The sequence below is a fragment of the Thermobia domestica genome, chromosome 10, assembly GCF_964235325.1.
Source record: "Thermobia domestica chromosome 10, izTheDome1.hap1.1, whole genome shotgun sequence".
NCBI lineage: Eukaryota > Metazoa > Arthropoda > Insecta > Zygentoma > Lepismatidae > Thermobia > Thermobia domestica.
The window spans coordinates 207,530,376-207,556,145 of NC_137463.1; the positions used below are offsets into that span (position 1 = coordinate 207,530,376).

Consider the following 25,770-nt stretch of genomic DNA (forward strand, 5'->3'; position numbering starts at 1 on the left):
TCTCAATGCGTCCCATTATTCTCGCGAATATTCTGACGTGCCCAAGTTAGTTACTTTTTTTTTTGGGACTATTGTTTATGTTATTGTTTATTGTTTATTGCTAGTCTGCAGAGTAGTCCTTACATTAATATGCCATTGTCCTTGATAATCATTGCGTATTTACAAGCAATTTGTTATTACTGTTAGAAGATATCAAAAAACAAGATAAAATATACTACTTAACGGTTCATATTTTTCTTTTACAGTACATAAACGATTAATAATAATAATAATAATAATAATAATAATAATAATAATAATAATAATAATAATAATAATAATAATAATAAGAAGAAGAAGAAGAAGAAGAAGAAGAAGAAGACTATTCCAGCATAAAAGTTATCAATTGCATTACACTGGCAACAAGCGACGCATATTTTAACTTCATAAAAAATCGTTTCTCACGATTTTCTGGAAAACTACGTATGATAACATCTTCATTATGTCAAGTTGTTTATCTCAGTGTAATATATGTCTTACCTCTGGACAATATCACAGTAAAACAAAAATTAAATATTAGGAGTACATCGTACTTTTGGACTACATCTCATTAACCATGGGAAGATTGAGTAGTGTATACTTTAAGATATAAGTTTCAGCTTAACTTGCATCATACATTCTTAGGATTACAAAAAGGAAATTTGTTCGTTTGCATTTGAACAAAATTCTTAGGATTACAAAAAGAAAAAATAATTTTTCCGAATTCCGGAATTTTTCCGAAATCCGGATTTTTTCCGAAATCCGGAATTTTTCCGAATTCCGGATTTTTTCCGAATTCCGGAATTTTTCCGAAATACGGATTTTTTCCGAATTCCGGAATTTTTCCGAAATCCGGATTTTTCCGAATTCCGGAATTTTTCCGAATTCCGGATTTTTTCTGAATTCCGGAATTTTTCCGAAATCCGGATTTTTTCCGAATTCCGGAATTTTTCCGAATTCCGGATTTTTTCTGAATTCCGGAATTTTTCCGAATTCCGGAATTTCTCCGAATTCCGGAATTTTTCCGAATTCCGGAATTTTTCCGAAATACGGATTTTTTCCGAATTCCGGAATTTTTCCGAAATCCGGATTTTTTCCGAATTCCGGAATTTTTCCGAATTCCGGAATTTTTCCGAAATCCGGAATTTTCCGATTTTACTTTCCGGATTCCGGAAAGTAAAAATTCCGGAATTGGCCATCCCTAGTAATTTGCAATATTTCTGTAACTACAGTTTGCTAATCTTCTAGTTTTCTTCAACCTGAGTAATTGTTATTTACAGTGGATGCTAAGTACAATATACTTAAGATTAAAATTCCACTATTATAATCTTGTGACCTTTCCATTCATTCTAAGATGTACCCAAAATATCTATGAGTAGTCAATCCAATGCAAATATATATTTTCCTTTCTACTAAACCATTAAAGCAAGGAACAAAATGATGTACCCGAAATTTTAGCTGAATATAGAACATTAATATGCTTTTATATACTCAAATTCTTTGGAAAAATTTTGGTAATATTAATCAACAACATACTGCGCTGTTTGGTATACGTGTAAAACTTCTGGGCCTGAATAATACATACTGCTACAGCATCTTTATTTTATCACCTCAGTAGCAGATTTTATTAATTTAATATGACTAGTTTCTGATGAGGGAGACGGTATAGATATAGGCAACTTAAGGATTTCCAATACTAGAAACAAAAGTACACTAGTTTTCTATACCTACATAATTGTAACATTTTTCTTAAGTTCAAGGTGAGATACTCACCGACTGACTGTTTCCTTTTACATGAAACTTTCTGTGAGATAGCAAAATCTGAAAGTAAGAAAATTTTTTCCCGCATATTTCACAATCGTATCTTCTTTTTGACACTTTACTTCTCTCCTGTAATAGCTGCCATGTTTTGTAATGAAAAGTTTTCTTTTTCGTTAAAGCTTTGACTTTTTCTAAATACATTTTGATTGCATAGTCTTGCGTTAAAGAACCACTACAGTGCATTTCACCTTCATTATTATTGAGAATCTCCCTTGGATTGGCACAACACACATCTTTACGTTTATGTTTCTCTGAATTGTTTGACATACATTTTCTTACCTTACATAGCAAATCCTCATTATCTTCCTCATTTCGTTCGATCTTCTGAGGACTTCCCTCAAATTCTTTGGTATGGTCTGGATCAAATGATGTATCAGAATTTTGTTTGCCTGTCGGAGTTAACAAAGCTTCTGAAAAACTTGCTTCAAAGCTGCATAATTCACATGTTAATTTTCCTTTGCTAGGGTTGAAATTTGAACTATCAGTTAAGTTTGTTAACTTACTACCACATACATCGCATGACGTAGAACTAGTTCCTGATATTTTTCGTTTCGAGGATTTCTCTTGTTTTATCTGAACGCAAGACTTGCATTTTCCTTGATCAACTATGTCACTAATATTCACTTTCGAGTTACAATTAATGCAAGGAACAGGGAAATCTTTCAGGTTAACATCGTTACGATTTATTCCTGGGATTTTGATCTTATGTATACCAGCTGAATAGAAAAGCCAATCCTTATTCTCCGTTCTTTCTACTCGAAGGTGTTCTGGATTATTCATCATATCATCATAACTGTATTTGGGTTCAGTGTCAAGTACACCTATTGAATTATCAGCACTGATCTCACTATCAGTATGTTTTTCTTCCTTCATACTGAAATTCAAGGGCTCATCCTTTCTACTAAATTCTGATAGCCTAAAAGAAAAATGAGACTTTTCATTATATGCAATCTTTTTTTAAAACGATCTAAAATTAAATGTATTTCTTCTAAAGACCCACAATTTACATTTACTAGTGATGTGTACTCTGCATTGTTGAAGCGAGCGTAAACTTCTTTTTTTAATTAGACATTTTTATCACTTAAACTTTACTGATTTTAATCTCAATAACCAGGAAAGATTCATAACCTTTGAGGAAAACTATTTTTTAAATGAAAGTTATGCTGAAATATATCCGGATTTCAGAAAAAAAAAAAATGTGATCTTGCAAACTATTTGCATACAAAATCTATTTAATTTTCAATACAACTGGGCGAAAGATAACGCAAAACACTAGTTGTACGAACAGAGATTTCGGAACAACTCTTATGGCCAACAGCATTGCTACGTCTCGATCCAGCATAAGTTTGTTTTTATAAAGTTCATTTCAAAAATTTTAAATAATTACTTATCATATCAAATATTCTTGTGTGTCTGATTCGATATGGGTCATTCCATTTAAAATCTCCTAACTTTAAGGTGTGGAGGATGTTGCAGTTTACGGTCCACCGTTTCAGGGAATTTTCTGAAATTCATTGATTGCTCACCCAAAGTTGATTTTTTTCCCTCATACGCAGGCACTAATAGGATAGATTTCCTCTATCCTATGATCTATGTCTTCTGTCAACTACAAGAAGTTCTTTACCACACGTTGCTTGTCTTCATGACTCTTTCCCAGTGTTACAAATAATGTTACCAACCATCCGGTATTCAATCGGACAGTTCAGCTTTACTATTTGGTATCCGGTTAAAGGTTCATTAGTCAGACCGGCCATCTTTCGTTTCAGGTCCATCAATGGATCCTGAAACATTCTTGTTGAAGTGATATAGGCACAGGATCTGACCAGTATTTAGACCCCCCATCATTATAGTGATACTAAAAATTGATTCTGCTTGCATGCAATATGTTGCATTTGAGATCTCCGATATTACGAAGTTCTTTTACGATTTATCAAGAAATACAATGATTGTACAGTCATGTTAAGCAAACTTCCTTCCCAGAAGCTCTATGTTTAACCCAGGGGAGGCTCTCTAATATATTCACAAGTCACATGCCTTTCTAGTTCATACGTAGAAAAATATTTAAAATAAAAAGAACGATTATGGATATTTATTGTTGTACACGAATGAGGAACGACCAAATAAAAATTTTGTGCTTTATTATGAAGTCTGCAACTCCATTGATGTTAATGAAAGATTTGGCCACATTTCGTACGTAATGATGCTTATGTTACTTCCTGTTTACTAAGGAGAAAGAGGAATGGAGGAGGCGGCCTGGGCAAAAAAGGAAAGAAAGATTTTTCTTTATTCTAAACTTCAACTCCTCTCTCTTCTTTGTTCTTGTCCACTGTAGCCTCTTTCATCCCCTCCCATCAAGAAAGGAAGAAAGAAAAAAGGGCCCCCAGCTAGCCAAAGGTTATTTTGCTCTATAGAGACAAATAGTAATCAATTGCTCATACGTACACTTCATTTACCTCCGGAGCTCCTCCGTGGCTAAGCGGTTAGCATACGCGCCTTTGGCGTGGGAGACCCGGGTTCGATTCCCGGCGGGAGCTCATGTGGTTTGGATTCTACGTTAATCAGTAGGTCCACGTCTTATATAGCCTCGCTGCTGAAAGGGACGTTAAACTCAAAATCAACTCAACTCAACTCATTTACCTCCGATAAAAATCTGAGCAACGTCCCATATAATGGGTGACTAAGCTGAAATTGGTGTACAAAGTTACAAAAAATATATTTTATAAAATTTCCCTGATTTCAGATCTTTTCCCCTGATCTTCTCTGACCTGTGCCATTTTTCCTGAGTTTTCCCTGACTTCCCCGACGGGTAGGAACCCTGCATTAGTACGAGTTTGAATTCTGTACTTGAAATAATAAGCGTTACGTAGTGTTCGGAACTCGGAGCACTAAGCTTCTTAAATTTGACAAGAAATTTTACGCTATTGCTGGTATTGATTCTACGGAATGCTTATTTGAAGAGTAGCAACAAATGACTGAACTAAACTGTTGTTGTTGGAAAACCAAATTTTACTGACGAATACTTGTGTTACCATCAAAAGTAAGAAATAATACTAATGTATTTACATATTTACTGGTACTACCGGCACCTATGGCCTTAATTAAACCCGTCAACGATAACGTCCCTCGGCATCGCCGAATCGGCGAACACACTATTCACGGAAAGTATTTTTTCTTTTTTAAATATAAAATTGCATATTTTACTTCAAATAGGCTGCAAGTGTAATTCATACATTAATTTGTTCTACAATTATCTCAAGCTAAGGTAAGCTTCTTTTATTCATTCAGTACATTCAGAATTTTGTAAAAGGTCTTACGTTGAATATTGTTGTATACATTAACGTGAAAGCATCTAATTCGCCCAAGGAAAGTCCAAAATCTGATAAAAATCACTTTCGATGTGATCACCTTAGTTGTACTAATAATATACTAACAAAAAGTTCAAAAGCTCAGGTGGGTGTTTTCATGTGGGTCCAACCCCACTTGGGCAAACCCTGCAACATCGTGTCCGTGGGTTTACTCGGGACTCTTGCACATTTGCATTCTACCAACTATTTCATAATGACGTTTATGAATCATCCGTCTCATTTAGTGTATAGGGCATAATTGTAGGATGCAAAACTGAAAAACTTAATTTTTTATTGCTAACAAATTACGAAAAAAGTCTCGCCCACATTTAATACTTTTATATAAAATAAAAAAAGGAAACATATAATATTAAACTAGGTTACAGAACGGAATTAATACTAATCTTCTAGTAGACACTACGTTGAGAATTTCAAAATAGCCTTTGCCTTTTAAAACTGAAATCAGTATGAAACCACGAATTAGCAGAACAATTGTAATAATAATATAGCAATACATACCTCTTATAATATGGTGATCTATCTCTCTGGCGCTTGTTCTTAAACCAATTCGAAACTTGAGTGAATGTGAGACCTGTTCTCGTTGCCAGGATTCGCTTTTCTTCTGGCGATGGATAGCTGTTTTTCCTGTAAGCTTCTTTTAATATATTTCTTGACTTTTGTTTTAAGAAATAAACAATCTCTTCCCCATCCCAGATCGTCTTCGGCAGTGGATGCTTCTTCCGGAGTCTATACTTCTCAACAGCTCCCAGAGGCTGTCCTTTTATTGCTTCCGCCTCGTTGTAGTGTGCCAAGTACCACATTCTCTGTAAATTTTTGTGGTATTGAGAAGTAAAAGCGTGGTTCTCTAATATAGTGTAAAGCTCTTTGTAACGATGATAATGAAACGCAACCACAGCCTGTGCATGAAGTACAGCATCACAGTTCACTACTTCATTCCTCGGAAGACATAAAAGATATCTAGCCAAGTTTTCAATATTTCCTGTTTCATACAAAATATTACACACTTGAGTTACTTGTTCTATGTAGGACGGGAATTTACCTAAAATCCTATTCAAATCATTACCTTTCGTTAGTAAATTTCTCAATTGAAAAGCATCATTTCTACCAGTATCATTCAAGGATTTATTGCAATTATTTTGAGTGTACAGTTGTACGCTATTAATGATGCTTTCTTTCTCTTCTTTAACTGCTAGAAATTTGTCTAATTTTGAAGAATTTATGTTTGTTCCATTTTCTGATTTCACAACACTTAAATCTATCACCATCTCTGATATTTTGTTTTCAGCGCCGTTCTTAGAACTATTTTCTTCCTCATTCCTTTTCTCTTCATAATCATCATCATTTGCTTCTTTCTCTTCTTTAATTACTTGAAACTCGTCTGCTTTTGAAAAATTCATTGTTTTATCCTCTGATTTCACAATACTTAAATCTATTACCATGTCTGATATGTTATCTGTAGGATCGTTTTCAGAACTACTTTCCTCCTCATCTTCATCATAATCTTCTTCACTATCATCTGATTCCGACATCACTTTGGTAATGGTGATTTCATCCGGTTCTGTTGGCCTAAATGGCTTCCTATTTTCAGTCAAGTTATCGGAATTGGTAGTGATTTCAATATCTATATTTGCAAATTTAATGCTCGGCTTCGATAAATTTCGAAAGTCAATTTTTTCATGCTGTCCTTTAAACTGACAAGATTCTAGAAAAGTCGATTTTGGTGTCAAAGGAGACAAAATTTGGTTGAAAACAGTCTTCTCGTAACTGGCTTCTACTTTAGGAACTCCGACCTTTTTCGCGCAATCAACAACCACTTCACGCATTCCAAGGTCCTTTTGAATATTTAAAAGGACACAGTCAGTTTTCTTCGTTATAGTAGGTGCAACTTCACATACTATAGAATCCTTTTGATTATTCGTATCGATTTCACTAATCTTATTATTCTTATTTGTTACGGTAAACTCGTTAAGAGACTTTTGCGAATTTAATCGGGAAATTGGATTAGAGTTGTTAGAAATATAGTTTTCATTTAATGCTAATTGGCACGAAGTGTCTGAATCACTTAACCTGTAATTAAAGAAAAAAATACTTATTATTATTTCGAAAAAGAAGTAAAACCATAATTCTTTACAAGTTACTTTTGTTGTTATTTTGCAACAGTGAATAAAGACAGTAATTATGAACGCATTTCAGTTGTTACCAAGTATTCCTTTCCTAACAGGAATCGACGTTGATCAAACATATACCTCACGCTTGCTTAAAATTTGCACTCTTTTAGTAGTAAAGCTTTGGTAAAATCCTGTGAAAAGCTAACATTTAGTTTGGTATTATTAGAAAGATAACTAAAAAGCCACGATTGTAGCTGATACTGGTTTTACTCATAATTAGTGCTCAACACTCACAAGTACTTCCATAATTAAATTAACTTTAAATTGACACAAAGGTGTCAAGACTTAACACTTAATTTAACAAAATATTTATCCTTCAAATCAGATACTATACGCTAAATTTACGATTAATTGTACTACGCGTCAGTATTGAACTATGTGATTCAGGTTTCAGGAGCCGATTTTGCTTTCTTTGTCAGTTACTCCATGAAGATGAACACTGATCTTAAGAACTTTCATACCTATTTATTCAATTCTAACAATGGGAGACCCGGGTTCGATTCCCAGCGGGAGCTCATGTGGTTCGGATTCCACGTTAATCAGTAGGTCCACGTCTCATATAGCCTCGCTGCTGAAAGGGACGCTAAACTAAAATCAACAACAACAACAATCAATTCTAACAATGTTATCGTAATGGTGTAACGTGCAGTTACTTTTTTTTTTCTTTTTAGTTCAGAGTTCACCGTTTATCGAGTAAATGATAAAGACAGCACAAGCTCTTTAAATATTAATACATACTTAAATACTACGGCACAACAACGGTGACCAGATCATCCCCATTTTTCACTGGATTGTTCCTTTTCACAAAAAATCGTCCAGTCCCGAGAAAAATGCAAACGAGACCAAAATGTCCCGTTTCTTGAAAAAAAAAGGTATCCTGTTTTTGGCTCGTAGTTACACAGTATACTAGTAATTTCTTGTATGGACTTAAAAAAAAAAAAAAAAAAAGACAAAATCGAAATTGATACCTATAATTCTAGTTTTTGTTAAATGTTAATATAAAGAATAAAACAGAAATATGCTTAAATAAATAAATAAATAAAAACTAACAATTTTGAAAATTTAGACACTTCTTCCTCACTGGCATGAACAACGGCATAACATTGACTGTAGACTATCAAATAATGCCAGTTTGCCGAGCGTCACGTTTTTAGATTTTCTAAACCCGATCAGCCTACAATGTGTGTATATATATATATATATATATATATATATATATATATATATATATATATATATATATATATATATATATATCTGAGCCATTCAACAATTCACTGCTTCATAAGATTTAAACTCCTCCGATTCTGATACTACATCTTATTACGGTAGAAAACGTTTATTATGTATTAATTTTTAAATCAATATTCTGCGTGGATATCAAACCATTGTCCAGCGTCTATATTTGTGTACTTGTGAGGAATATTTGTTTCGGTAACACAGATTGTTTGGAAATAAATGGCTACAATGCACGATATCTACATTCAACCTTCCGGATTCAAAAGGTACTGAAGCACTGGAACAGAGAATAATACTAACTGAAGGTTACAATATGCAGTTCTCATGCCAGGAGCGTAGCTTTAGGTTCATAGGACATGCTAATTGTAAGATGCAGTTTTAAAGTAATGTCCCGGATAAATATATAGATTATTTTGTGTATTTAACATGTATTAATTTATGTTAATTTGTACGTGTTTCACGTCTGACCTGAAGTAATACATTCCTACTTGTTGATACTTTTCTTTTGAGGCATACGGAAAGAGCTTGTCCAGTACTGGCTCTTTATCTTCTTTCTTGCGTTACTCTTCTTGTTTTATGAGAAGACAGTATTTTCACACATTTAACGTTTTATCCGTGTTATCAAATATTCACTTACAAATTGAGTATTTTTCCGTATCCATACATAACAATATTCTCTCTTTTCTCTCCCTTTGCTTTCTTTCTCCTACCTTCTTCCCTTTTCTAACAACTACTCTATGAGACGGCCACCACTTTTATTTTGGTAATTCAGTGCTCCCTGTAAATTTATTCTATGCTTCTGATGTTAAGTTTTCCTTTGTGTCTTGGCAATATGAAATAACATATTGTAAAATATGTATATATTATTTTCTGAAAAGTCTTCCGATTACATTGCGTGATTACCACTTCCTTTTCATTTCCTAATAAACACAAAATACATTATATTCCAAAAGTATCGCAGTGTTCCTCAAGGGGTCAATAACCAAGAGAGCACGAGGACCTTGTCAACTTGCACAAAAATAAAGACGGATACATAATTGCTTTTATGTTGTCAGTCATTGATGTTTGGCCTGAACGTTGTTTCAACTGATTCTTTGAAATTTTATCTAATGAAAACCTAGCCATCTTATAAGACTTAAATTACTTAAGACCTTCCCCTTTGACTTATTGCCATTCAAATCACTTTTACATCTGAGCAACGAAACAACTGACTAATATGCCATCAGCTGACTTCATCGGAATAGATAAAAGAAATAATGCATCATAATCAAGAGAGAGTTCTTCGAACAAGCTGTAGCTATAATATGATGAAGTAAGACAGATGCTACAAATAACCATTACATTATTTTTGTTAATAAAATAATTGTTTCTACTGTTTTGTATTTTTATAATTAATTAATTAATTTGAAAACAAAACCACAGTTATTTCATTGTTTTGCTTCAAAATGTGCTTGTTACATATATAATTTTCGGTAAATTAGTCCCTATTTAAGTTGGCAAGTTTTCGATGGAACCAAAGGTAGCCAAACACTTCACTCTCACGCACCCAGACAAATATTCTTGGAAACGAAAATGACCATTTACATCCCAACAACCTGGTAAAGATGAATCAGCAAATGGCAAAATAATAAATTTATACAATTTTTAATTTAAAAAAAAAAAGTTCTGATGATGACCTTATATTAGACAAAGAGTAATAACATTACATTATTTAAGAGTCAAATAAATAATAGAACTGCATTTTACTGTGCTACACAAGCATGAACTCTGAACACTCAGTTAATTGTTTCGTAAGTATTACAGAACCATTCCCAAGAGCGTGTTTATATATATATATATATATATACTTGTTCTTTGTATCTATACATACAAAACGTACCCCTTCCGATTGGGTAAAAAGGTTGTTTTGTTGATTTATTTCTGGATATTATTCTTTACATGGAAAACTGATGAGCTTGTGCCAATATCTGCTTTTATTGAAGCATTTTACTTTCTGCAGAAGAATATAATTGATCAAAACAGAACATTTTGTTTTTCTGTGACCAATAGCAGAGTGCACCGAGTCTTTTTTTTTTTTTTTTTTTCAACTGTGGTTTTATCTTGTTTGAAGGGAAAATCCTGGAGCATGTTATAAAAAAAATAAATTACATTTCAAAATATACCTTCTTTTGTGTATCTCGTGGCGTATTATACACAAAAATAAATAAGTAGATAAATAATATAATAAACCATCTTACTTCAACATTCCTTGTCGTATTTTATTGAGCTCATCCAGCATTTTGCAGCCAGGAATCTTCCTTGAAGGCTAGATATTTAGATATTCAGCTATTTGTAGTTTAAAAGGAAGGATAAAGTACAAAACAACACAGAGGATCTATATTCTTTTAGCTCTTTCATTCTATTCAAATGCGTTCTACTTATTTGAACGTACTATTGAGAGTTAATAAAGAGAACAATCTTATTTTTTTGCGCTACTTATACCCCCCCCCCCCATAGCATGATATGATCGCAGAAAATTTGCCACGCCTGTGCAGAAAAAATGCCACAGGAGGGAAAAAAAGCCAACAGAAAAGTTTAAAAACATGCCTGCTATGTGTACATGTCTTAAATGGACGGATAACTCGCATAAATATAGTTTAAATATGTCGTGTAAAGCGTATTTTTAAGAATCACAAGTGTTTATCTGCAGAAAATTTTTGAAGAATTCTTGCAGAAAACCTTTGACTTACAAGAGCTCATCGCAGAAAGACAAAGAAAGTTCTGCCATCGGGCTTATACCATATTTTAACCTGAACTTCCGTTCTTCGAAAAAGAAGGCTGCCAGTGACTCGCAATAAGACTTTGATTTCTTAAAGCTGTCTTTATCATATTACATACTTCGAAACGTCTGTGATTATATATATATTCATATTTCACGTTTCGCGTTTATACTTTAAACTGGAATTTATTAATGCTTGACTAGCAAACAGTAAAAAATCATGTATATTTCAACTGAGGAAGCTTCGATATGGGTTATATACCTTTATTCAGATTTCATAACAACTACTAACCGCAGACATGAATAAACGATAAATAATACAGAAATATTTGGCATCAGCACTAGGTAACGCCCGATGGATGGATTGCCACTAAGGATTTCAGGAGTAGAGCGCCAAAGCGTAACATTGGTCGTGTTCCCGGTAATTTAATTGGTATAGCATGTGAGACGTTAAGGTTCGAGTCTCCGCCAGCTAAGCGCCCAGATTTTTCTAGATTATCCCATCATCTATGCGCAGCTTTCAATAACTGGAAACTCTACTACTTACACTATACTCGGAAGCTATCTATGAGGTTATCTATAAATATACAGTGACAATCTTCTAACCAAATATCGAACATACGTTTCTTAATACTCACCATCTGTGTTGCGGAACTTTGTCTCTCTGCCTTGTGTTTTTAAACCAATTTGAGATCTGAGTCAAACTTAGTCCAGTTTGTTCTGCCAGTAATTGCTTCTCCTCTGGCGTTGGGTACATATTCGCTCGGTATGCCTGCTTCAACATCTCTCTTGCTTTCTGTTTTAAGCAATACACAACTTCTTCTCCATCCCAAATGGTTTTAGGAAGTGGAAACCTCTTGCGTACTCGATACTTCTCCACAGCTCCCAGGGGCTGCTTCTTCAATGCTTCCGCTTGTTTATAATGTGCTGCATACCAAAGTTTCTGTAATTCTTGGTGGTAGACAGAGTCAAAACAATGGCTTTCTAAAATCGAGTAAAGTTCTTCATATTCTCCGTAGTGATAAGCAACAATCGCTTTTGCTCTGAATACTGTATCGCATTGCAACAGTTCGTTTGGAGGTAAAGAGTGCAGAAATTTAGCGAGCTCTTCAACATTGTTCCCATTGTCATTCACAGCATCACACATTCGCTCTACTTCGTCAGAAAACTTTGTACTTTGAGCGTCAATGCGTGATTCGATAAATATTTTATGATCAGTGTTATTTGATACATTCTCTTCTTTTGTTAAGCCTTCCACAGATACATCGACTTCTACATCCACATCAACTGAATCATATTCATCTTCGGCATTCATAATCATACCTCCATTGGATGATATGGCATTTTTTGAGGAAGTTTCTGAACTAGACAATGCCGAAGATGATAAATCTCCCAATACAGGCACTATCTCCATTGTGACGAATCCATTATTAGTCAGTACAATGAGAGCTTAAAGAATAAGCCACTTTCAAAGCTAAAAATAGACGAAAAGAAGAAAGAATTACAATCCGAATTTAAGAAGACTGGTCAGGTAATGCTACCAGCAAAAATGAGTACACATACTCTACTTTTGTGTGCATGTGTGTGTGTGTGTGTGTGTGTGTGTGCGTGTCAACAACTTTAGAATAAGTCGATTAATTTTAATTCGGTTTTCTCTGACACAGAGAGAACTTAATTTTTTGTACACTACCTGAGACAGTATTGCAGTTAGTCAATTAGTTCGAAAGTTGTTATAAAAAGACATATACGAGGGTTATTTTTTTTAAATTCATTGCGCCATGAGGAGAACTGGACGTTGCCCATCCAACACCGATAGGCAGATTCTGCCATTGAATCCTTGTGAAGTAGCAAACGTGAAAACATGTCAAGTGCAATCGAAACTCCTACCGAGTATTAACTACGTGATGTAATTTGATTTCTCCAGACGACTGCCAAGTTCCCTAAAATTCCAAGATCAGACAGTTCAGAAATCATAAACTACGCGTTTCGCAAACGTGATTCCCACATTCAGTAAGGTCTACAAAAAGGCCACTCACCTCTCTTTGAAAAGCCTTGTACTCAAACCCATATTTGGAATTAAATCGAAACAATGTTGATTTATTTGGGGTAACTGAGATCTTTATTCAGAACCAAAGCGTTTATAAAGATCTTTAGAACAAGATTGTTATGTTGGTATGCAACACTAGTGTACACAGCTATCACTTATCAAGTTCCCGCCGTAAGCTTTACCCATTAGACGATGAATATGCCCTTCCGCATTGAGAAATCGAATTATATCATGTAGTTCACACTTGGAGGGCGTTTCGAGCTTTTTACGCTTGCTACTTCAAATAATTGAATGGAAGTCTTTCTAGCAGCGCGGAGAATAGACAACGACCAACGAAGAGCTTTGTTTCATATTCTTATGCTTTCTATTTCGTAATCTCACTTAGTTATCCTCCTCGAGTAGCTTAACAAAGATTGAAAAAAATAATCTTGAAACTTAATAATTATGAAAATTGTTACTGTAACAATTAAACTCTAAACTGTAACAATATTTGATCGTTACATACCCTAACTATATATAAAACATAAACTGACATAAAATAAACGGGTACTTCCGGTTGACGTGGAAAATTGAAATTTGGCATGATTGGGACTAACCCACAGGAAAATTGCCAAAAGTGAATATTTTTAGTTTTTAATGGGTCTAAAGGGGAATGAAGAAATTGCCATGAAATATTTTAATCTTATATTTTAAATAGGTGAAATAGGAAAGGAAATTTGAAATTCAGTAGAATTGTGTAATAAGAGGTATCAAGTCGTAGGCTGAGTAAACACGGGGATCTGGAGGCGGAGCCAGCTAGCTGAAGGCTAGTTGAAATACAAAGTTATAATAATGTAACAATTAACATCATACCACAATGATTATATAACAATTCCGTAAATTAGAGCAACTTTGAGATAAAGCAGTGAACTGCCTTTGAAACATCAGAGAAGATAAATAAAACACGGATGGAACACCAAAAGTTTAATTTAATCAATGTAAAATGTTCATATGTTACCTAACAACCAGTGAGCTTGCTTAAATAAAAGAGCTATCTTTGATGTACCAAAACCCAAATATCTACGTGTGTGTGTCTGAAAATTCAAATGAAATTTTAATGTTTCACGTTTATGCCTTTTAGGCTAAATAAAACAGATGGTTAATGAAAGTATGTGAAATTAATTTTTTTGTGCTCTTCCAACGGGAATCGACTTCTCGAAACGCGCGCAACACAGGCGCACGGCCTAATCACTAAACCAATGGGGAGGGATTATGTCTGAAAATCGCAGTAGCTGAAGTTTACTACCTGTTTTTAAGTAGCTTTTAATATTTAAGTGATAAATTTATTTCGAATTTTGTTCAAAGTAACAGAGAGCTGCACACTAAAAGAAATTACGAATAATGAAAAATTTAAAATTACTGATTGCCGATGAATGCGCTGCACTTAAGGAGAAAATACCCAAGACTGAGGGAATAAAACAATAATGCACAATGTTATTTTATGTTTTTGAATATGTGAAATTTTATAAATATTAACTACAAAATTCATTGACAATATTAGCAAATCATCTGGAAGTGAATATTTTGGTAGACAACTTTAATACCCATGTTTTAGGCCTTAAATCAGAAATAATAGCAGATCGAACATATACTATTGATTATCTATTGGTTTGTTTTAGATACAATAATATATATATATATATATATATATATATATATATAGTGTGTTTCAAAACAACACCGACAACGTTTGGGAGGTGATTCCTGACACCAAGATAAGACAAAAAGTATAGACCAACCTGGGTGCACAAATGCTTCCTTTCGGAGTTAAAGGATGCCGAAAACATAAAAAAATGAACTTTAAAGATCCAAAGGTCCAAAACAACAAGTACTCACGCAACAAGTGCTATACAGGGAGTTTGGCTAAGGGCATATAATTTGCAGTACTCACCAACTACAACTATAAAAACTGTTGCAGAAGTACTGCAGGATTCTGAAACATGGATATTTGGATAGGGCACATACTATTTCTTACGCGAATTCTTGACCCGCCTACGGTAGATCCTATAGTTTTGGAGTAATGGACCTTTAAAGTTCATTTTTTTTTTTTTTTTTTTTTTTTTTTTCATGTTTTCGGCAGCCTATAACTCCGAATGGAAGCATTTGTGCCCCCAGATTGGTCTATACTTTTCGTCTTATCCTGGTGTCAGAAATCACCTCTTAAACGTTGTCGGTGATTTAAATATATGCAAAATGTATGCATTGCTAATTCAAAGGTTTTTTTTGTATATATATATGTATGTATGTATGTATGTATGTGTGTGTGTGTGTGTGTGGTTTTTACACCCAACTAAAAAGTGACATATAGTGATCAGGAAATGCACTATAATCTTTTATCACATGTAAGAGAACAAACTAATTCCTATAAATTTTGCATAGAACTTTTCCCAAAAACCGACGTCCGATAGTGTTTGAGAAGTAAGGTTATTTAACTTTTCTCTTAGAAAGGTTTCAAAGGAAGGCAGGAACTTTCACACATGACTCCAATTTACCATAACATGATTTCCAATACTCCGAAGTCATCGCACACTGAAACTGAATGATTGTGATTCTACTGCCTCGGGATACTCGGTAATCGACTGTTGATATTTGAATTATCTTATTGAACTCTTTACGTGAATTGAGTAAGTGTAGTCTTCTTTTATTATTATAATGGGGGGGGGGGGGGGTTGGAGGAGGAAATGTCTTTGACGTTGTGAAAATTATTTAGAAGCAATTGTATGAGAGGTTACGTAATTCGAGCTTACGTAAACAAGTATATAAATACCACAATATGTTGATACATATTTCTGGAAATCTTCAAAGTATTTTTCGTAATCTTTTTCTTCCTGTGCGAAGAACGGAAACTTTTGCTAATACACTCATAATCAAATCCTATTTCGTTAATACCATTTCACTTGATATGAGTTTTAAAGTAAATACTAGTAATTCAAAGGGGATTTCGTACCGGTTCTTCATATTAACTGAAATGGTAGTATTGCACAAACATATAATTTACAGGTATCTTTTACATCACAAAGATAGATTAACCAATTAGCTTTCTCCATTAACATTACTTCTACAATATAGAAAGCTAATCAGAATATATCAGTATAAACAAGACAACACACATATACAGTGAAACCTGTCTGTGTTGGCCACCATCGGTTCCATCGAAAAGTGGCCAACTTAGACAGGTGGCCAACTTACAGAAAATAAGTGTGATTTGTGTATTTTTAGAATAGGATACCTACTATTACTTGATTGTAAAATTTTAATAATCATGCCACGACAGCTACTTATAAATAATGTATATAGAGTAATCATAAAAGTATACAGTACTAGAAAATATTACTATAGTATGTTTAGTATATGTGCATCCTCTCATATGGCAATAAGAAAGAGTTAAGAAAAATAACAAAACATATTTTGCATGGCCAAGATACGTAGGTAAATTTATCATTATCATCATAGGATAAACATTGCTTCAGTGTGGCCAACTTCCAAGATAGACAGGTGGTCAACTTATAGACTAGTAAGTAACGAATGTCTTATGGGAAAATGCACGTTCAAGACGAACTAGGCCAAGATAAGCAGGTGGCCAACTTAGAGAGGTGGTCAAGTTGACAGGTTTCACTGTATTATACTTTGGTCTATCTCTTTGATTATCTACAACAAAGATTCTGTAGTATTTCAATTTTTCATTTATTTTTTATTTTATTTTTTTAGAAGCAACTGCATGAGAGATTAGGTAATTCGAGCTTGCGTAAACAAGTACCGCATAGAAATGTATTGGTACATATTTCTAGTAATCTTTCAAATATTCTCGTATTTTTACCCCGTACGAAGAACGGAAACTTTTGCTAGTACTAATAACCCCTATCTCGTTAATACCATTTCATTTGATATGAAGTTTAAGCTTTAAATAATGAAGTTTCAATTTTTTTCTTGAAGTTTTCACAACTTTCGGCTCTCCTCAAGCTTCTTTATTTCTAAAGATAATTTTCTTTCTTCAACTTTTCTTATATTCTTCTGTTCGAGTCTGTCTTTTTCTCTTTGGGGTGTTCTTTGTATCCTCTGTGTGTAACTAAAAACAAAATTCTTGACTCTTGTGTAATACAGCAGGTTTTCTTACTTTTCGATTTATTTTAAAGCATATCCCTGGTTTTCAAGGTCAATATGAACCCTGTTAGGTGAGTATTCGAGCCATTCCATATGAAATCAACAAATCAAGGTGGCTCATGTGTTTTAGAATTTCTTCAAATTTTGTACAAATGTTGTGGTATACAAACATAGCACACCTGTCAAATTTTACAGCTCTACCTCAAAGTGGGCTGCTGTAGGAACCATTCGAAATTTGGGGGTTTTGTGCAAAAAGCACATAAGTCCGCCTTCGACTTAAAGTACTGAAACCGCTAGATCTCTGCAAATATTGAAGCTATTTGAAAATGGTTTTTACTAAGATGTTCTTAGAATTTGTAGCATTTAAAACATTTTACTAATAAACTTTTCAAGTGGGGTTAAGCAAATGATTTTGCCATCAAAGAAAAAAAAAAGAAGAAGAAAATAATGTCAAAATGTGGCAACTATTTCTGAAAAAGGCCCATCTAACACCAACCTCAAATTTTCAAAATAAGTACCTCTGGTGTTCCTCTTTAACATATAAAAAAATTAGGAGGGTGGTTTTTTTTTTTTTAGTATGTTCAAGAAAAACAAATTATGACAATGTAAGTTGAGGGCGGACTTTAGCATTTTTTGCACAAAACTCCCAAATTTCCAATGACTGTTTCCAATTTTCCGTGTTAAAAATGTTTATAATTGTCAAGAGTGAGGTAATTGAATGAATGAATTGTGCCAGAAATTTGAAACTTCATGTACTATTGCTGAAGGGACTCGCATTCTTTCATTAGTTCCAAAATCATGGACGACTAAGAAAACAATTGAATCATTTCAAACAATTGAGTATCTCGTTAGTGCATTAAAAGAACTGACTCACTCAGAAGATATAAGTAGAAACAATGGGTTCAAACTGAAGGAACCCAAATGGAGATAATTATTAAAGAAACAGAAGACTACATTGACATTTTTGTAGGAAAAAAATGACAAATTAGCGCATCATCACTTCATAGCCAAATCCCAGAGCGACTACTTGAAATACACACAGTAGAGACTTTGGATGACAAATCATGCTTAATTATAGTTGATTTTGCTGAAAACTGCTCCTGTATTATTGAAGTTATGAAGTTCAAGAGTAGCACGGGACCAAAATTATATCATTATGAACACATCAGCCTGTTGAAACTTGAAGTCAGTCGTGTATCTTCTTCAAAGTCGTGTATCTCATTCACTCTAAATACTTGAGCAGAATCGGGAGACACTAATCTTTTCATGAAGCATTTTATTGTGTGCATTTCTGAAGAGAAATGGTGGATTGGAAAAATAGTCGAGAATTCACAAGAACATCGTGACTATGTCAATTTCCTTCATCCCTATAGACCCAAGAAAATGTTTTTCTGGCCAAAAACATCTGACACATGCTGGATTTCATACGAAAACTGCATCATTAATACTGGAGTACCCAGTATCTCAACTGGTACTGGCAGAAATTACAACATTTCTGAAGAAGGAATTCAAGTTACTGAGAAGACCTCTGAAATCGGTGATAATAGACCTTAGGCTCAATGTTTCAAATTGCTTACAATCAACCGAACATATAAATGTTACAGTAGGACGTCGATAATCCGAACGCGGTCCCTGGAAGCTAGTGACAATACACTAATTGAGTTTTCTTTGTGTGAAGTCAATGTTTTTACAAAAGCTCGTTCATATGTAATTATTTGTCATACATACTTTTATTTTCCCTTAGGCCTATACAAGTTAAGTTTTAAGTGCGAGTTACAAGAACAGTGTAATTTAGTGTACGAGCAGGTTCTTCAGAAACATTAAATATACATAGTCTTACGTACGGTATTGTAATTACTATATGTACTGTATAACCACTATATCGATAAAAGAACATACCGTACAGTATATTTAAGCCTAAATGGCATTTTCCTGGTCATTTTCGAAAATCCGAAAAATTTCAAACCTGAACTACCTGTGGTCCCAATTAGTTCTGATTTTCGACGCTCTACTGTATTTGTCTATTATATAACTATAGTTCATTACTGTTCAGTATTTCTTTTGTTAAATCAAACAGCACTATATTGGCACATATTGTTTTAAATCAACTTTATAAATTACATTTAAGGAAGGGTTTCTACTTTCTTTTTTTTAAATTATTTCTTCATAAGAGCCATCAACTATTGTAAAGGAACATACTTAGCCATGCAAATAGTATTACTAGAAAATTAAATAATATGAGACTTGAATTTTTTTTCCTTCTACATATCAAAAAACACCATTGTAATTTTTCAATATGATAAACAAGAATACCAGAGCTACTTATTTTGAAAATTTGAGGTTGATGTTAGGTGGACCTTTTTCAGAAATAATTTTAAAAAATTGACTATTTTTTCTTCTATTTTCTCTTTGATGATGAAATTTATATGCTTACTAACACTGAATCCAGCATTTCAGGACACTTTATCACTGTGACTAAATTAAAGGTGTTTGCAGGAATATTATGTCCTTTTTTAGAACCAGGTTTGACTAAAATACCACGCTCCTTACTGATCTTCTGAGCTTTACGAACGTGATACTCGGTTGTTTGAAATGTTTCAACAGTCTTCATAGTCGTCCATGATTTTAGAACTAATGACAGAATCTGAGTCTTTTCAGCAATGGTACTTGAAGTTTCAGATTTCTGGCGCAATTTATTTATTTAATTACCTCACTTTTGACAATTATAAACATTTTTAACACGGAAAATTGGAAACTTGGGAGCTTTGTGCAAAATGTGTCTAAGTTCGCCCTCAACTTACATTGTCATAATTTGTTTTTCTTGAGCATACTAAAAACACCCTCCTAATTTTTTTATATGTTAAAGAGGAACACCAGAGGTACTTATTTTGAAAATTTGAGGTTAGTGTTAAGTGGGCCTTTTTCAGAAATAGTTGCCGATTTTTGACATTATATTTTCTTCTTTTTTCTCTTTGATAGCGAAATGCATATGCTTAACCCAACTTGAGAAGTTTATTAGTACAATTTTTAAATGTTACCAATTCTAAAAATATTTTAGTGAAAACCATTTTGAAATAGCTTCAATATCTCCAGAGATCTAGCGGTTTCAGTACTTTAAGTCGAAGGCGGACTTAGGTGTTTTGCAGAAAACCCCCAAATTTAGAACGGTTCCTACAGCAGCCCGCTTTGAGGTAGAGCTGTAAAATTTGACAGGTGTGCTATGTTAGAATATCACAATACATGTACAAAATTTTAAGAAAATTTAAAACATATGAGCCACATTTTAGTTTCAAATTTGGTGATTTCATATGGAATGACCCATTCTTCTTTTTCTGATTAACTGATATATGCATCCTAGTGAAGTTTCCTTATCTACTCTGCCTCTGCTTTCTTGACTTAGTGGCTCGTCTAGTTCTTTTAGAAAATAGGGTTAGAAAATTAAATATATAGACACCTAATTTAAGAACGCCACTCTGAATAAAGTAGTATGGTACAAATTAAATAAATAATGCACGCCTCATTACAGTAGATTCTCCGGAAGAGAGGTATTTGTTCAGAGTATACTCACCTACCTTCTTAGGTGTATTTCCTGAAACTCCACAGTGACTTCATGTAATACCCGTTCGACATCCTAACCTACTACTCGTCTTCTTTTGCTTGCTCACATTACCATACACCCAGCAGATTACGAAACAAATTCTCACGTTTAAGCATACTTCATTATATAATAATAATAATAATAATAATAATAATAATAATAATAATAATAATAATAATAAATAGCTAAAATATATTACTTTGCAACGGAAGTCTGATATATCTCGGGAACATATTAACATCTATGTATGCTACAGTACCCATCAGCAAATATTGATCCCAGGCTACGGAGGTTTCCATTCGTTTTTACCTACCGGATTGCTTAAATGTCCAATCAACAGGAAATTCTGTAAGTACAAACGGAAATCTCTGCGGACCGTTATCTACCGCATGACTACGGTAATCTCCAGAATGTGTTAATCACGCGACATGCTTGTAACTAGGAAGCTGTAAGGAACAAAAAGTAATGTGAGTGCCATTATGTAATCCTCTATACGAGTAGCACTATTCACAGTACATATATTCGAACTGGCACTTTCGTGGATATGTACTTTGCAGTACCGGCAAGTGACACGTGAACCATCGGCGCCCTAACTCTCTGTGAATCTCGTCTGTGGTCTGTGTCTAACTTTTCGGCTACAACACTTCTCAATGAACTATGGAACAAAACACCTCGTGCAAGCACGCCCAACGAATATAGAAAGTAGCGATGCTATCCTAATTTAGAGGACTACTTTCATCATGAAATCGATTCCTATTATTTTATACATTATTTCTTATGAGGAGTTGCGATCTCTTTAGGATCGCTTTACCGTTATGGGATAAATTCAACGTGCGGACATATACAATAAAACCGAAAAAAAAGTACTAGGTGAGCACTAAAAACAAGAAGCGTTTGTAATTCGTGTAAGACAAAGCGAAGCTGGTAAATCCGAGAGCGAGCGTGTCCGTAAGGAGGAGGCGCGTCAACGATGGTGAGTATGCGCGTAAACGAAGATAGTAGAAACCCACTGGGCTCTTATGCCATAACTGTCAACGGTTTTTGGATACTTGTATCGTTGCGGATCATGACTCAAGATACACTGCATTCACGTAGGAATTCAGTTGAACATGGCTCCTCTATAGACTATTACGTGGTGAAAAGCACACACTTCGGATTACGTTTTCGAACATTATTTCGGACGTCACAAATACGACTACAATATATTTTGTTTACTTATACATTTCTCTTTTTAAGTAACATTAGATATTCTTCTGTAAATTTTACACATCTATCGTCCCCTAAAATAGGATTACACCACATTCGCTAACAAAATGTTTTAGAAACATTCGGCAATTTGCATTTTTTTTTTTTGTTTGTTTGTTTGTTTGTTTGTTTAACGTCCAACGATTATAGTTTTTCGACCAAAGAAGATGAAAGATTAATAAAAGTGAATGGTTGTGAAATTATTTTTTAGGTTCTCCCATCTGTAAGACCCCGTGCACCAATGAAACACGCACTAAACACTAGACACGAGGGGAGGGTGATTTACATAAAGAAACTATATATTTATACTCATTATATGATGCCCTTTTTTAAAATGTACATGCTGGCACTCACGCTCTTCATTTATACAACGTAGTTGGTAAAAATGGAGTCGGATAGCTGGTAAGCCCTCCTAAAGTGAATCTACATCTAGTAATAGTAACTTCTCCCTTAAGAAACACTTATTAAAATAGTAAAATTCCTGATGAAAGAAGTGGATATATCATGAATGTAAATATGTTTACCTAAAATGGGACTGCACGACAAATTAATATACGTACCGTAAGGCGGAGTTACTTTGCACAAAATATGAAAAGAGTTTCACAATCCTCTGACGGCAAAAGCCATGAACAGTAAAGAGAAAGTTTCAACTGACACCGTACGATAGAACATCTAACTATATTTTGGCTATAATGTTGGCGGTTAACATTAGTTCTAATCACGGGAGGGTTCGTTGTTGTAGAAGTGTGGAAAAAAGTCACTGTAAAGGCCACCAAAATTTGAAAGTTATCACGTACAAGAATTTCCGTCAGTCAGTTTCGTAGAATACTACTGTGTATAATTGGACTTTGATGCAATAGCTGAAATTGAAATGTGAAACGTGTTGAAGTCATAAAAAAAGTAAAAGTGGGAGAAGGCGTTTTCAGACTCTACTCTGGGTTACTTTGCACCAGTCCAAAATACCGCTTAGATAGGAAATTATTACTACTGGAACCTCCTGCATTCTAAATTTAGGTAGATGCCGGACTGAATTTATTGTTTATGAATAGGGGTGGATCCAGAAAAGTAGTCTGAGAGGGGCTTCACTCACAAAAAGCTTCGTTTCTTTCAGAAATTACTAGACTTTTTGGGGGACTTGAAGCTTATACGCATAGAAATGACTAACATTAGATTTTTAAAAAAAATAAATCATGCAATTTGGGTGGGCATCAGCCTGAAAGCCCCAAATTCCGTAAATCTTCCACTGGTTACGGTTGGAATGATATTCCTGGACATAAGGAATAACCAAGGCAAATCAGTTCACGTATAACAACCACCATTTTTGGTGCAGTTATTTAAACTTAATGTCTAGACTGAACTAAGCCAATTTTTGTACTACACCTTTCTCTCATACAAGAAGAAGAAGATTAAATCAATTCTGACTGGTGTAGCCACTTATAGCACTCTCCTTTTCACGGTTATATAAGTTTTAGATTTCTTAACTTTGAAATATATGATATGTGTAATATATTTAACTCAATTTTAAGAATAACATGTATAATAGTAATGAAGCTATTGGTATAATTTGAAATCAATCTATAATAACTGAGTTTTGAATAAATGTTCAAATTTTCGGGTTAAATTTCTGGGTGTGTGTTTACGTGCGTATCTCATATCAAGATTGAGTACATTTATTCTTCTGTGCCATTTCTTTTACTAACAATAAGAACGAATTAACATTAAAACGAATATAAACCTACACATAACACTTATAACATAATAATATCATATTACTGGGCACAGCAGTACCATACGGGAACCAACTTCAACGAAATGTAAACAACCGATAAACGGGCTGTTACACACGATGATTTTTTTTTTCTGTTCCTGAGTTGGCATTTTTGTGGGACATATGCTACACTATTAGAATGTGGTTCCTGTACCGGTACCAGAAAATACGTAAGTTTCTTCACAAATATCGATAATTCGAACTAAGTACTGATACCGGTACCATCATTTTAATATCAATATTTGTAGACTGCATGCAGTTTTGTGTAGAAAGTGAAATGTATAAAGACCGAAGGGAAAATATTGCGTAGAAACGTTATGTTCGCATGTTGAACATACTTTTTTTTTTCTTTTATGTTGTGCAAAGTATCCCCACCTATGCGGTTACTTTGCACCAAAGTTTATATTTCAATAACTACGGTCATACTGAATGTTTACTAATGAACTTTTACTAATGTTTTCCTTATATATCTAGCTATTAGGCCTATACGATAACAGTGTTCTAAATCATTACGTTTGTAAGTTACATGCGATTTTCTTTAAAATCTTGTGCAAAGTAACCCCGTCTTACAGTACTTTAAGAATCAATTTTATACAAAATGAAGTACACTCATGTCCAAAATTATTGTCGCATATCTATAAATATGTTGTTCTAGGAATATAATTTGATAACGAATTCGCCCGTTATTTCTTATAATGTTGGTATGTGTATAATCGGCAAAGACATGTATGTGGCAAATTTCATGTCAAAAGAGCAGTAAATAAGAACAATAAAACGAAAATAAAACTCTTCTCCATTTAGCAAGATTTTTACTCATTCTAATTTTCGTATTTATAATTCTTTCTCTATGAAATTTACCACAAATATACATTTCCCGATTATACACATAGTATCAGTATTAAAAGTGCCCTGCAACATCATTATCAAATTATATTCTTACAAGAAGACAATTATAGATATGCGACAATCATTTTGGACATGAGTGTACATTTATCATGTATTAACAATCTAATCGTTATCATGTATTGACTGAACAAGGGGTGCAGTTTTACTATACGGATCCACAGATTGAAAAATGTACGGAAAATTTTGGGGAAGACTTTAATTTGAACATTTTATGTCGAGAACAGAACCCAACGAACCCCTGCGGGGCTTCTAACCTGTTCCTACTCCTATTGCTATTCCTACCTCTACTCCTACTCCTATTACTACTTATACTATGGATCCGTATAGTAAAACTGCACGGAACAGGGTTCCCAAAGAAAAGTTTTAAGACATTAATAATTCATTTGGCAAGTCTTTACTTTGACTCCAACTGTGACTTTAATCGGTTCTTATAGGTTCAGTCACTTCCTCGAACTGTTTGTGCGTGAGTCACTTTTTGGAATTGTTCGTGCCTTTGGTGTGACGTCTTAGTTCATATTTTTCCCACTAGGTGTCTGTGTAGTCATATGGTAGTTTGTTAGTGTGATGTCACATGTTCTGTGTGCATGTGTGTGTGTGCTGCTGTTTGTGGCATGCGGGGAGCGCGTAATTGAATTGGTTGAATTGAGTTAGAGAAAACGTATCATGGTTGTGGTCTAAAGCTGAAGATATTTTCGAC

The 25,770-nt window shown here is 34.0% G+C and overlaps 1 protein-coding gene across 1 annotated transcript in view; it reads right to left on the minus strand.

Moving 5' to 3' along the window:
- Window positions 1-1,218: 1,218 nt before the first annotated feature.
- LOC145662952 (uncharacterized) overlaps window positions 1,219-25,770 on the minus strand; it is a 26,458-nt gene continuing 1,906 nt past the window's right edge. Inside the window, exons 2-4 of the mRNA XM_081729011.1 lie at window positions 12,008-12,843; window positions 5,703-7,271; window positions 1,219-2,755 (exon numbers count right to left, since the gene is read on the minus strand). Of these exons, the coding sequence (XP_081585137.1) occupies window positions 1,774-2,755; window positions 5,703-7,271; window positions 12,008-12,783 (3,327 nt within the window). The 5' untranslated portion in view covers window positions 12,784-12,843 and the 3' untranslated portion in view covers window positions 1,219-1,773. The remainder of the gene's footprint in view (window positions 2,756-5,702; window positions 7,272-12,007; window positions 12,844-25,770) is intronic.